The sequence below is a fragment of the Emydura macquarii genome, unplaced genomic scaffold, assembly GCF_026122565.2.
Source record: "Emydura macquarii macquarii isolate MOO-44397 ecotype Brisbane River unplaced genomic scaffold, CSIRO-AGI_Emac_v2 contig_3345, whole genome shotgun sequence".
Taxonomy (NCBI): domain Eukaryota; kingdom Metazoa; phylum Chordata; order Testudines; family Chelidae; genus Emydura; species Emydura macquarii.
Genome location: NW_027133482.1, coordinates 5,967,761 through 5,981,508, shown reverse-complemented (window position 1 = coordinate 5,981,508; position 13,748 = coordinate 5,967,761). Strand labels below are relative to the sequence as shown.

Sequence of the window (13,748 nt, the reverse complement as noted above, 5' to 3'; positions counted from 1 at the left end):
CAGTGACTAAGATGGAAAATACCTTCCAGCCGGCTTGTAGCTACCTGCTCCAAACTCAGGCACGACATACCTAAGAGCTTCCTGCTGTTGGCGCAGTCACGTCTGTCTGTTAGAGAGGCTTTAAACACTCCGCTTTGCACTGGCCCTGCTACGCACACCAAGACCAAACTTCTGAGAACAAGCAAAAGTGACTCCACCCTGATGAATCTTAGCCACACTTGGCATGCACGGATGTTTCAGACGTCGAGCCAAGACATGATGAAGCACACGCACTACAGAACTCATCTCCCCCCACTGCTGCCTAACCAGAAGCCAACACTGGGAATAGAACAGGGACATTTCCTCCTCCTCCCCCGGTTTCGCAAAGTTCTTGCTCCTGCATGTTATGTCATGCACTATGTACCTGTGCATCTCTGGATCGGGGAGTCTTCTGCCCTTTCCCAAGAGCCGAGTGAAAGAAAGGAGACAGAACATGGCGCTAATTCAACGTGGTCCTATTCCCGGCGTTGCCACTTTGCGTGACCCTCTGCCATGCTCCTCATCTCAGACTCCACCTCTACAAAGTGAGGGTAGAACCTGGACCCCACAGCAGGGTTCTGAGGCCTAATTCGTTCGGGTTTTACATACAAAAGGAGGTGCTCACATACCACAGCCTTAGAGACTGGTCAAGGGCCGTTCAGTGGGGAATGCCAAGGGTTACACACTAGAGGCTAGTGGCCGAGCTGGGAGCCGAGCGCTGAACTCTATAAATAACTTTGGGAATCCTTGTGTTTGCAGACTGGCTGATCATTTACAAAAGAAAACCCAATTTAGACACAGAAAAACAGCTCTCGTTTCTTTGGAGACATGCACAGCTCTCCGCCTCCATAGCTATTCTGCACGCAGCCAAGAGCAAACATTTCCTAGCCAACGTTTTGTTGGCCAGCAGATACCAGCCCGGCTGTACAACATACTTCAGGCTTCAAACACTCAAATTTTAGCTGGAAAAGTCGTATCAAAAAAATTCATTACGGCCCCCTCCCCCAACCATCACCACAGACGACAGGGCAGGAGGGCTCTCTATAGCAGTTTTAAAGTGTCTCAAGCAACGGGGCTCCTACCACGTTCCCGACGAGTCTATTCCACACAGTCATACTCCTTGTGGAGGTATTTTTTCTGATGTTCACCTTGGATTTCCCCCACCCAGCTTATTCAAATTTCTACCCACCCAGGCTGTGGCTATTCTAGACATTTCTTAAGACCATTATTTCCCTGCTGCAGCTCCACTACCAGTAGCCACAGATGGAGAGCTCGTGTAGACAGCCACCAGCATTTTAAAGGTGGGTTCATCAAACCAAGCCCCAATTATGGATCCAGACAATGTTGTGGTGGATCTACATCCACAGAGTGGCACCTGTGCTAGAACAGTGAGCAACTGAGAGAGAAAGAGATTCTAGTGTAGACAAGACCTCAGATCCCCTAAAGAATTCCTCACCTTCTCTAGAGTCTATGCCCTTCAAACACACGCAGTGCGCTATAACACCCCCACGCACAAAACTTAATAGTAATCTTGTCAACTGTACAAATTTAGTTCCTCTGATCTTTCGGCATAAAAACTATCGCGCTTTCCTCTAGCTTAAGTGTTTTCATGATTGGGACCAATGTTTGAAACCAAAAATTTCCACTAGGAGACCTCCTGTCCTTCTGGTCCTTGGGCACCCCAGCACTCTAGATCCCATCTCACCTGCACTGTATCCTGAGAAGTTATCAGCTCCCTGCTCCGTGGCATGACGACTCTCCATACACAGCCCAAAACTATACTTGTTTGCTGCCAGGTTTCAATGCAAATTCATGCCCGGTCTGCAATGCATCACTGCCCTTAGGTCTCTTTCCATGTAAGTTTCTCTTTCATGTTCATTTGGTTTCCCGTCTCCAGTTTGCTGAGTGTGGTGCCATTTACAACATGCAAGGGTCCCCCCAAGCTGCCCTCCCATCAGCTGAATGACGGCTCTAACGTGTGCTGCCGCTGCTTACATCAGCAGAACAGATGAGGGAACCCCCACTGTTTTTAAAAAAGTATGTAGGCTGTCGAGAAATTAGATCCCGTTTCCTACTATCCCTCCCCGCATTGTCATTTTAATCAGCTTTTGATACATGACAACCCACAGCAGGTCAGAATCCTCTCCACAGCAGAATATGGTGTTGTCACATTCCCTTCCCACACCCTCCCTACGCCACAAAGTTACCGTGATCACTGCAGGACTGCCTGGAAAGCATGGTGGTAGCTTGTCAGTGTTCAAAACCTTCAGGATCCGGCCTTAACTAGAGCTTTTCAATACCATTTTGCTACAGGTTAAAATGACATTGTCAACTCGAGTGTAGGGACAAGCACTTCTACTGCGTTTATCCGGCTCACGGCACAGCGGGGTCCTGATCCAAAGTGGGGCTCCCGGAGCATCACTGCAGCATAAAACAACAATGCCGTAACCAGAGTGGTGCTTGAGCCCATGAATAACAACGCTCTTGTCTGCACTCCAAGGAAGCTGACAGTGACAGAGCTGCAAGACTGCATCAGAAGGTGGACTAGCGAACAGCGTGTGATACTCGTCTAGGAATGGCCTGGTGCTGAACTCTGATTCCCTAGTTACTAGCAGCTGCTGTCATTTGGGGAAGTGCTCCGGCCTGTGTCAAACAGGAGGTCAGACTAGATCATCACAAGGATCCCTCTTCTAGCCTTGAAATCTATGAATCTGCCAGAAAAAAAAGCCACTTGCCTCTCAGCATAGCCAGCAGGTGCCTAGTAAGGAGAGAGACAGATAACAGCCCAATATAGTGCTGCATATGAGCACATCACCCACAAGCACTCAGATAAAAGCCTGCAAACAAAATTCCCGAGTGTGTAACTTTGAGCCTTCCACCCCTCAGGTCACCCATCAGAGAAAAGGGGAGGAAACTTGAGCATCGCACTTTGCCCCAACTTCCACCTGTGCAATGCCATTGACTGGGAAACTGGGCCAGGCGGAACAAAGGGGTTGCCACACATTGAAACAATCATGCTCCTCCTATAGATCTGGAGAAGATGAGAGGTTCACTTCTATTTACGACAGGGAGCATGCGCATAACAGTCCTGCCAAATACACCGAGATGGGACATCTCATTGAAAAGACCCCCCTGCAATGCTCTTTACCTGGATAACAACAGCCCACTCCCAAAATAGCCCTATGCTTACGTACCAGCCAATTACCACTAAAGATCACGCACCCTCATGTGAGCAGGGCAGAGCCCTACCGCGTATGCACCCCTCCGTATTTATCTATAGCACTTAGGTGGCTCCATCGCGCCAGCGTCTGAGCATCTTTCATGTAGTCCTTGCAACTCCCTGGGAGGCAGGGCGGTGCTCTTATCCCCATTGCACAGAGGGAAAACTGAGACACAAAGGGGCTAAGCAACTTGCTCACGGTCACACAGGAAGTCTGTGGCAAAGCAAGGAACTGAACCCAAGTCTCTCAAGTTCTAGGCTAGTTCCCTACCCGCTGGGCCATCCTGCCTCTCTCTCTGTCCCTTCCCCACAACCTGCAATAAAGCTTTTAGGGCTGCCAATGGCCCTGCATTCCAAGCAGTCCAGAGACAGCCTGCTTGATACAAAGCATCTTACCAACACCAGAGGGAAATGTGCATTGGCCAGTAAGGGGCAGACAGGCAGGTGCAGGAATTTGAATTTCAGAAACACGTTTCATCCTTCGATGACACTGCCAACCTGGGCCGGATACAGATTGGTGACCCAGAGCTGAATGGCTCAGTGCATCATATTATCAGTCTTGGGGCCACCCTCAGATCATCATGTATAACTGGAACGAAGCTCAAGAGTGCTTTGTGCATACAATAAACTATCCTTCCTTCACACGTGCACTTGTTTTTGTAGGGATGCCCACAAGCACTGGGCTGCTGCTATTTGTCTTTAAAAATAATAAAAAGTACCCGTGAAGTATTTGTTTAGAAAATAACCATGAAAAGTTAAGTGGATTTTGCCAAATCTTTGGGCCTTCTAACAGCTTGATGGTGTCTCTTTAAATATCCTTTTTGAATGGATTGATAGGGAAACAGTCACACACTTATCCAAAAAAAAAAAAAAAGGGGGGGGGGCTCTGTAGAGAGAGTTTTTGCCTGCTTAGGTACCGTTTCTTAGCAGGAAGTTTCAGCCAGTCAGCCTGCACGCACACCACACAAAGCCCACCCAAACACCAGGCTGGAAATCTATTCCAACACGCCAGAGACACTCACAGCTCACATTCCCAGCACTTCAGTGTGAAGCCTGGTGTGCCAAGTTAATGTCTACGGAGGGAGGGAGGGGAAGCTATTAGACACCGGATAAACATTTTACTCCAAACCAATTGGAAGATTCAGCTGGGGGGCGGGGGGGAGAAAAACCAGCCACGTCACAGGCTAATTTAGTTCAACCCCTTCCAAGTTTTAGTCTGACTCAGTTTTGGATGCAGCCATGTATTACAGAATCCAGGTTCAATCAGACAAAGCATCATATGGGCTCAAAATGGTTTCGGGCGTTGATCCGCAACAAGCGGCAACAACAAGCGTACAACTCCACCTTAATGGCCTTCAGTTTATTTCTGCAGCTGTCCCCGCTCTGCCCTCATTCACCAGAGTATGAGGCCACTCAGCACAAAATCTGCCCAACCTCTTGTGCCAACAGCCATCCCTTAGGCACAAAAAATTCCTGTCTCTGCAAGGAAACCCAGCTACAGATATAGCACATCCCTTTGTTCCCTTTCCATGGATCACCACTCGGTTTAGGACCAATAGATTACAGGCCTGAGTTAAGGCACCAGGATCTTGGCTACTACCCACTGCTAAAAACAGCAGCATTAGGAACATATTGGCTTGTTTACATCACGTCATGCAAATGACCCCATCTCCAGTAACCATGCAGGTGAAAGTTACACATACACGCTTGACTCATTAGAAGAAATATTTTACCTCTGCTTAGACTTACCGAGAAATGGTTAACTAGATTCCTTGCAAACTCTACCCCACCCACAAAAAATAAAGACCCCTTTGGGCTGAGACTGAGCATGGACATTTTTAGGCTTGGTAGAATTCAGTTTTCGCTTGTTACAATTTCAACAGATATCATCTATGTTTATTTTGAAGCATTTTTTTATTTGTATCTCTTTAAATGTGCACAGTTGTGGAAAATTATGGGGGGGCAGATAATTGCTTAATGACAGCAGACATTGAGATTAAAAAAGCGAATGCTTCATAACCGTTAAAACACAAACTGTCAGTATCACATCAAAATATACAAACTAAATATCTTTAGTTCAAATGCTAATTAGTTCTCAAGCAGCATTTTTCTGACTTTGTGGTCAGTGCGCGTGTACTCGGTGAAATCGACAGTCACTGACATTTGCCGATAACAATCTAACCCTTCCAAGCCTAGACATTCTCAACCCAGGATATATATAAAGTTGTGAGCAGCTGAGTGAATACAGAGGGAAAGATTTCATGCAACCTGAACTATGGCATTCACTGTCATGAGAGCAACAGGACCGAATGCCAGAATGTCCCAGATTCGACTGGCTGTCCCGATCACTTAACGCAGACCAGCAAGAAGGCACAATGTTCAGCCAGAGAGAAAAAGTGTGTGACTGGCCATGCTGTTCTCATACCAATATACAACTTGTCACTGCATGTTACAATGAAACCTGAGGAGCCTGCATGTAACAAATACCTGAAACACGCAAGGCAGGGAAGGAGCTAAGCAGTGTTGAGCCTGGCCGGTACTGGCTGGCAGGCACCTTGTTCTGCCCCTAAGAAGACAGACATGATGCTGGAGAAAGTGGTGTTGGCAGTTCAGTAGGAGGTGCTCTGCCCTCTGAGTCAGTCCCAAAAGTCTATGGCCAGCATGGTGACAAGGATCCCTGCGATGTGTCTTGGCTGTCTTGCGAGTGAAAGTTAAAACAGCTCCCAGCCACTGGTGATCACTGAAGACTCCACGTCCTGAGATTAAAAGGTGCGAGCCCTATTCCCCAGGGCCCATTCCAACGCGGGATAATTACACTAAGGCAGCAAGACTATAGCGTCCCATTCAGAATTTTACAAGGCTTTGTTTCATAATACTCTGCCTGTCTACAGCACCTTCCCTCACAACATCTCAGAGCCCTGTGTGAATTAGGCCTTGTCTACATTCAGAAAATAAGCTGACCTAACATATGTTGCCCGGGGGTTTTCGTCCAGCCACCCCTGGGTTCTCCCATCCCAGCTCACAGCCAGAAACCGGGATCCAGCCGCTCATGGGTTCTCCCACCCCAGCTCGCAGTTGGGAGCTAGGGTCCAACTGCCAACGGCTTCTCCTGTCCCACCTCGCAGCCAGGGTCCAGCCACCCAGGGCTTTTCGCAGGAGCCCTGAAATTGACAAGAATGACATAACTACCAAAGTAAAGGAACGCAGTGTCTACACTGAGCCTGCGTCACACTATCTACGTCGACATGAGCCCTACACCTCTCGCTGCAGTGGCTTTATTATGTTGGCATATCAAGGGACTTCCATCGGCGGGAGGAGCATTTCGGCCTGCACACCTCCACTGTTTGTTGACAAAAGCTGACTTTTGTCGACAAAACTCTCTAGTATAGACCAGCCCTTGGGCTTCACCAGACCCCGGCAGTGTAAAAGCATTATCCCCACTCCAAGGAAAATCAGCAAGTCAGACTCTGTCCCTGCACAGAGGAGATCAGGCAGCATGGAGAGACACTGAAAAGTTAGTTTCTTTATACCTGCCCCCAGACCATGCATCGTTCCTCTTGAGTACGGCTCTTACCCACAACAAGAGTTCAGTGGTCTTTTTGCCCCCCTGAGTTTCTCCGTGATTTCTACGGCAGACACACGTAGGCAAAACGAAGGAGAAACCCATGAAAGGAAGTTCTGGCATTAGAGCTAGATCAAGATATGTCAAAACTAAATCGGCGTCTGGTAACCTGATGAAAGCTTGCAGCTGAACTGTATTTACTTAGATTGCTCTTCCATCAGGTGCACACCCGGTTGTTAGGGTAGGATTTCCACGAGAGGCAGCGTGTGTGTTAGCTTAATAAAGCACTCCAAAGCCTTCAGCTGGAAACAAGTTCATAGACAAGGAATTCCACAGAGCAGGCAGAGAAGTGGGGATATTTTCAGTCGATGAACACTGCACATCGGCCTGGTAGAAGATATAGCCCTGAGCCTCCACTATAGGCAATGGCTGCCTTGTCAGGCAATCAGCTTCCGCAGCTGGGAGGCACTTTTCCATTAGGTTGTGCACAGCTCTCAGAACAGCAAGGAATCCTCACTGGGTGAGGAGGTTAATTTCCTTCTGAGGAGGTCATTCTAGCAGGCTTGCTGGTCTTTAACACTGCACAGCACGGTTAGCTGCAACCCCACGATGACAGTAGGGATGCAAGCCCAATCTCCGTGCTCCAACAGCACAGGCACCATTAACAGCTGTTAGTGTTCACAGCTAACACTGTCAACTGTTTGCCAGAAGCTGGGAACAGGCGACGGGATGGATCACTTGATGATTACCTGTTCTGTTCATTCCCTCTGAAGCTCCTGGCATTGGCCACTGCTGGAAGACAAGACACTGGGCTAGATGGACCATTGGTCTGACTCAGTAGCACCGTTCTTATGTTCTATAGGGTCAATGACACATGGTAGTCCAGTTCCAATTCCATCCAGTAGGGGGCAGTGGTTTATGCTTGCACACACACTCCCTATTTGATTACAGTATATTACTACACACATCAGCTGTGCTCTGCAGCTCTCATCTAGCAATATATACTCCCCCGGGTAGTCCAGACAGCATCTTAGACGACCAACACTGAGGATCTTCGTTTTTCTAGCACTGCAACCTTGCTCAGGGTCTATCTGTTTTGCTTCATGTGAGCCAGTGCATATGGCAGCAGTTTGACTGGAAACTGCTGGTACTCCAGATCAGCCCCTCAAGGTGTTTCTGCTGAAGTTACTGGCAGTGAAATAGTTAATGTTGACACATAAGCGTCATGACTAGTCTTCAGCATTGAAATGAGTTTCATTTCAAGCTGGAATGAAGGACAGCACAACATGCCTTGCAGGGCTGTTGTTTCTGACTGTCTGCAGGCTCCGGCAGACAGCCCTGCAACAGGTCACATCTGTGGTTCTCTTCACCCAGAAAGCCTAGGAAATTTTTAACAAAAGCTGAGATTCTGCAGAAACCAACAGGGCCACTTGAGAACTCCCAGTACAAGGAACTGACCAGTAACACCCCAGTCCATCTCCATACCTGCCAGCAGAGAATGCAGTGACGAACTCACCTCCCGAGGTTTTGCACGAAGCGTGCTCTCACCCAGTGTCGCATTAGAAGACAGGCCAGGCTAAGCAGAGCGACAGGACTCTCGGATATACCCCCCCAATCTGGATTTCCGTTTAGCACATCTGCAACTGGCAGAGCCAGAGCCAGTTCAGTTTCTCTTCCAAGGCTCTACGGCCATCCTTAGGCTACAGAGGGAGTGCCTTGCAAAATTCCTCTCTACAGCCAAGTGAGGAGTGATACTGAGATGCTCTGGAAGGAGTAAGGCCCACAGGGACCAAGATCAGGACGCAGCCTTGATGAGGAAATATGGCAGGAAAATTTTGGGGGAAAGGGAACCAAGGGCCCCCTTAAAAGAGGGTGGCCAAAGCCCTTTTACAGAGACAGGTCCCTATTAATTTGTCAAACCAGTCACCTAGCCCTGTGCCGAGCTAGCAAGTATATTACATCACTTCTAGGCCTCTCTGAATCAACCCGCGTGAGGCCACAAGCAGCATACTACAGACAGAAGGCTGGCCAGCAGCACAGAGGGGAGGAGCTTTCACAGTTCTACCGCAGTATCTCCCTTCTCCACCCCTGAGTCTGTAAGTCCTGCCCCAAAGGGCTCAAACTGCAGTGAGGTTAGATTTGGAGGAATCTTCAAGGTGGTTAAAAATGGATCAAGTCACCCTAGGAGACCCATGCCCCAGATTGGGACAGTTTAAAGGCAAGACCATCCTCCTTTCTCCTCCACCAAGGGCTGACACATTTCTAAACTACCATAACAATCTCACTACAATGCATCATCCTGTTTCCCGTTTCAGCCCTTTTCACCCAGTTTCACCCAGCCCAGTTAAAGCCACCAGGGACATGCTACTTCCTCGGGGATCCCACAATGGGTTAATAAATATGGAGCTTTTCACTCACTCAGGCCTCTGGCATAGCCACAGCGGATTGTGCTTTGTTATAATATTTAATCAGTCACTGCTTCATGCCCAGCACACCAGAACACAAGCCCATTTGTACTCTGCTATGAGAGACGGGAAGCAAGAGGAAGTTAAAAACTTTTTGACAGTTCTGGACCCCAAGGCCTGGCAAGGAGAAGCAGAACGCACATGGATGCTGTTACTGATTCCAGTGGCTCCCATTCAGGCATTACGAATAGGACATGCCAGGAGAGCTAGAAGTTATGCTGTCCCGAGTTACGCTGGAAGTAAAGAACCGATTAGATGTGTGTGTTTAAGAAAACCCTGAGATTTCAGATGACCTTTGTCTGCGAAGTGTCATGCCCAACTATGGTGCTGCAGAACCAACCAACCGAGAGTGCAAGGGGACCAGATGTCTGGCCAACTGACAGAGAGAATACAGGAATCTTCCATCTCTACGGCGATGTTTTCTATCCAGCCCAACTGGGCAGTGACCAAAAGTTGCTACCCCTCCCAGTGCTGTTCAGTGGGCTAAGCTCAGGGAGTCCCAGTCATTTATCCAGTGGAGAGATGCCCACGTCGCAAACTACATCAAACTGACATTAGCTGGCACCCTTTGCAATGAGATAAAGGAACAGGCGAGCCATAGGAACTCAGCTGCATGCTCGCTACAAGAAGCCGCCCTCAGCTCAGGACCTGAGGCATGCGGTGAAGTGGCAAGAGGGAAATTCACACGCTCCTGATTGCGCCATACGCCTGGTTCTGCTGTTAAGGACGCACATCTTGAAGGCTGCTGGTTTCTCTCTCACACAGTAAAAGTCAACAAAGCAGGGCTCTAAAGCAGCAAGTTACAGACCGTGATCCCGGAGTCCCCAGTGAGACCCTCCTGGGGGTATGTCTGTCAAGTTAAACCTCTGCAGAACTAAGCAGTGTGTGTGTGTGTGTGTGTGGAAGGGGGGAGGAAAGGGGAGCAGAGTGCATGAGAATCTCTCACAAAGTAAATCACAGACCCTTGCTCCTCTGTGCCCATCCACCAGGATCCAACTGATTTTCTTTAAGTACCCAAACTCACCATGCTTTTGGGACATGCACCTATGGGCTACTTGACGGCTCCCTCGCCATTTACTAAACTCCTGGGGGGAGAGGGGGAAAGTCCTGCACAACAGCGTCTGCGGGGAGAGTGAGGACCTGGCCACACTACAATCTTAAATCGACCAAAATTAGATCGGCCTGCAGTCACTGAAGGAATTACTGGGGTGGCTGATGTCCACACTAACCTCCTTCTGTGTGGGGATGTCGGGGGGGGGGGGGGGAGGAGGGGCAGACCCCAGTGGGAATCCCAAATAGGAGGGCTGGTCCTAGGAGGAAGGGGCTGTTCCCAGGGGGAACTGGGGAGATCCTGAGGGGAATCCTCGGCAGGAGGGCTGGTCTTAAGGGGGTGTGACAGAGGCAACAGAGCTGAGTCGATGGAGCTGGTCCAGAAGGGATATCCCCAGGGGAAGGCGGCGGGGGGATGGGAAAATCCAGGCAGAATCACAATGGGAGCACTGGGGGGAGGAGGGAGGGTCTAGGGGCAGCAGGCTGATCCCAGCGCAGTGGAGGAGGAGCTCGTCCCCACGATGGGAATCCCGTGCAGGGGAGGGGGGGCTGGGCCCAGAGGGATCAACCTCAGAGCCCAGGGACGGATACTGGTCCCAGGGGGATGCCGATGGGGGTCGGGGGGCGGAGCCCAGAGGAGGGGGGACGATCCCAGGGGTCCAGGGGGCAGAGCCCAGAGAAAGAGATGTCCCAGGGCATCCCGATCGGTGGGGAGGGGCAATCCCAGGGGGGGGGGTCCCGGGGGGGGGGCATTGCAGAGCCCAGAGGGGGGGGGGCGGTCGGGGGGGGAAACCCGGGGGGGGGCAGAGCCCAGAGGGGGGGCGAGCCCAGAGGAGGGGGCGGTCCGGGGGGGAAACGAGGGGGGGGGCAGAGCCCAGAGGAGGGGGGCGGTCGGGGGGGGGGGAAACGAGAGCCCAGGGGGGGGGAGCGGTCCGGGGGGGGGGGTCACAGCCCAGAGGAGGGGGCGGTCCGGGGGGGGGCACAGCCCAGGGGGTGCCTGGGCGCCTCTCTCTCGCGCGGTGCCCACCTGGCCGGGCTCCTCCTGCGCCGCAGGGGCCTGTCCGCTCGCCGAGCCCTCACACGCTGCTCCGCCGCACGCACTCGCTCGCTCCCCGTCCCTCCCCTCACAGCCGCACCGCGTCCGCTCGCTCTGCGGTCGGGTCTCCGCCCCGCCGCCCGCCTACCCGCACCCCATTGGCTGAGGAGGCTGTCACTCGCTCCACCCTGCCCCCCCCAGGAGGCCCGCCCCGCTTTCCCATTGGTCTTACCGCTCACACACGTTCGCCCCATTGGACCAAGAGGGTGTCATACAGACCGCCCCCTCTGAACCCCACGCTCCCCGGTTCCCCCGCCTCTCCATTGGATCCTTGGCGCAGGCTCTTGCATCCCATTGGTGAGAACGAGCCCCTCCCCTCTCCCGCAGGAATTGCCTCTAGTCCTTATTAGGCCGCATCGCCCATACTCCGCTCTCTATTGGGCTAGAAGCCTGTCACTCCATCGGCCCTCCCCAAATCCCGCCTCTAGAGTCATCTCATTGGTACGTTCGGCCACCGCTCCACCTATGTAGAAAAGAGGCACATGGGCGACGGTCGCGTTCCACGATTGGTTACTTGTTCAGTGCGTCTCCCACGTGTGAGGCCAGGGAGGGGGCGGGACTCCTGGGGGACGCGTGGGGAAAATAATTGTTTATACACCGACGCCACCACCCGCTCGTGGCGTAAGCTTGACTGGGTGAAGAAGCTGTCGCTCAAACTATGATTGGCCAATCAGAGGTGGAAACTTGGAGAGATGGGTCTTCCAACAGTGTTGAGTTTTGTTTCGTGGCCGGTGATTGGGGGGGAGGTAGTAAGAGGCGGGATCCGTGTGAGCGTCAACTGCTTCGGGCGGGCCGTTGGGCCTAGAGCGCGCGCGCCGCCGTGACGGGTTCCCCCCCCCCCTCACGCTCTCGTGCGCATTTAGCCTCCACAATAACCCGCCCCTCCCCCCCGCGGACCCCTAGCCCCTGCGCTAGCCACCCCGTGGGGCGCCCAGGGAGCCGTGGGGCCCAATAGCCTCGTACCGGCGGGGCCACTGGGGTGCCCTGATCGTGGGGAGAGCAGCAGGGGAGGCCCCGTGTGGCAGGCACACAGGGCCCCCACGTGGCGGGGGGGAGGGTACACTTCACCAGGCCCTGGGGGGCTGGCCCGGGCTGCAACCGCCATTACCCTGAGGAAAAAAATTGTTCAGGGCTGGTGAGCTGGGGTGTGTGGGATGAGAGAGTGTGCGGGGGGAGGGGGGTGTTACAAGTTTGTTCAGGGCCCAGAAAGATGAGGCTTGGGCCCTGTATGTACGTGCAGGGAGTGTGTCCCTCAGATGAAAGCGGGCTTAAAGTCTGCGTGGAGGCATAAGCCAATGGGGGGGAGGGGAAGGTGTTCTGTCAGGCAGGAGATGGAGGGGGGAGGGGAAGGTGTTCTGTCAGGCAGGAGATGGAGGGGGGAGGGGGGGGAGGTGTTCTGTCAGGCAGGAGATGGAGGGGGAGATGGGGGAGGGGAAGGTGTTGTGTCAGGGGAAGGTGTTGTGTCAGGCAGGAGATGGGGGGGGGAAGAAGGTGTTGTGTCAGGCAGGAGATGGAGGGGGGAGGGGAAGGTGTTCTGTCAGGCTGGAGATGGAGGGGGGAGGGGAAGGTGTTGTGTCAAGCAGGAGAAGGGGGAGGGAGAGAAGGTATTGTGTCAGGCAGGAGATGGGGGGAGGGGAAGGTGTTCTGTCAGGCAGGAGATGGGGGGGGAAGAAGGTGTTGTGTCAGGCAGGAGATGGGGGGGGGAAGAAGGTGTTGTGTCAAGAAGGTGTTCTGTCAGGCAGGAGATGGGGGGGGGGGGGGGGGGAAGAAGGTGTTGTGTCAGGCAGGAGATGTTTGTCTGGCTGGCTCTGCTGCCCTGGGAGTTGAGCCTGTCTCCTCCACACGGGGTCTCTTCGCAGGAAGCTGGACTAGACGCAAAGGAAGGATTGTCAAGAAAGAACCGTAGACAGGAGCTAACTGGCAGAGGCACCCACTGAGAGGAAAAGCCTGGCAGTGCGGAGCCAAGGTTCACTTAAGTACATTTGGGGAGGCCATGAGCACCGTCAATGAGCAAGACCCAGGAAAACGCTTCTGCTGTATCAAAAGAGTCTGAGCCAGGCGTAAGTGACAATGTTGGAGAGAGCTTTGGCTGAGAGAAAACTGCTCTGGACGGGAGAGTAACTTGTTAGGTTTCGACTTTGGAAACTGGGTTATGGTTTTATTCTACGTTTGACCATTTGTTTCCACTATTCTTACTCCCTGTCGCTAGAATCTCTGACGATAAACTTAGACTGGCTTTCGCTCTAGCTCAGCGCTGCGATGTTAAGCCAAGTGCTGGTCCTCAGCTGAATTTTACAAGCTGGTGGGTGCTGTCCCTTTGGGAACAGCAGGCCTGGT

At 52.2% G+C, this 13,748-nt stretch overlaps 1 protein-coding gene across 3 annotated transcripts in view; it reads right to left on the bottom strand.

Annotated features, from left to right (window-relative positions):
- Window positions 1–11,479, bottom strand: part of PAIP2B (poly(A) binding protein interacting protein 2B) — a 44,034-nt gene extending 32,555 nt beyond the window's left edge. The window contains exon 1 of one of the 3 annotated variants that reach the window (XM_067533493.1): window positions 11,343–11,479. Coding sequence is in view for 1 of the 3 variants with exons in the window: in XM_067533492.1 (XP_067389593.1) it covers window positions 2,226–2,256 (31 nt within the window). In the remaining 2 variants the exon portion in view is untranslated. Of the gene's footprint in view, window positions 1–2,225; window positions 2,671–11,342 lie in introns of those variants that run through there. The other 2 variants (XM_067533494.1, XM_067533492.1) reach the window with 2 other exon arrangements.
- Between the last annotated feature and the right edge of the window lie 2,269 nt (window positions 11,480–13,748).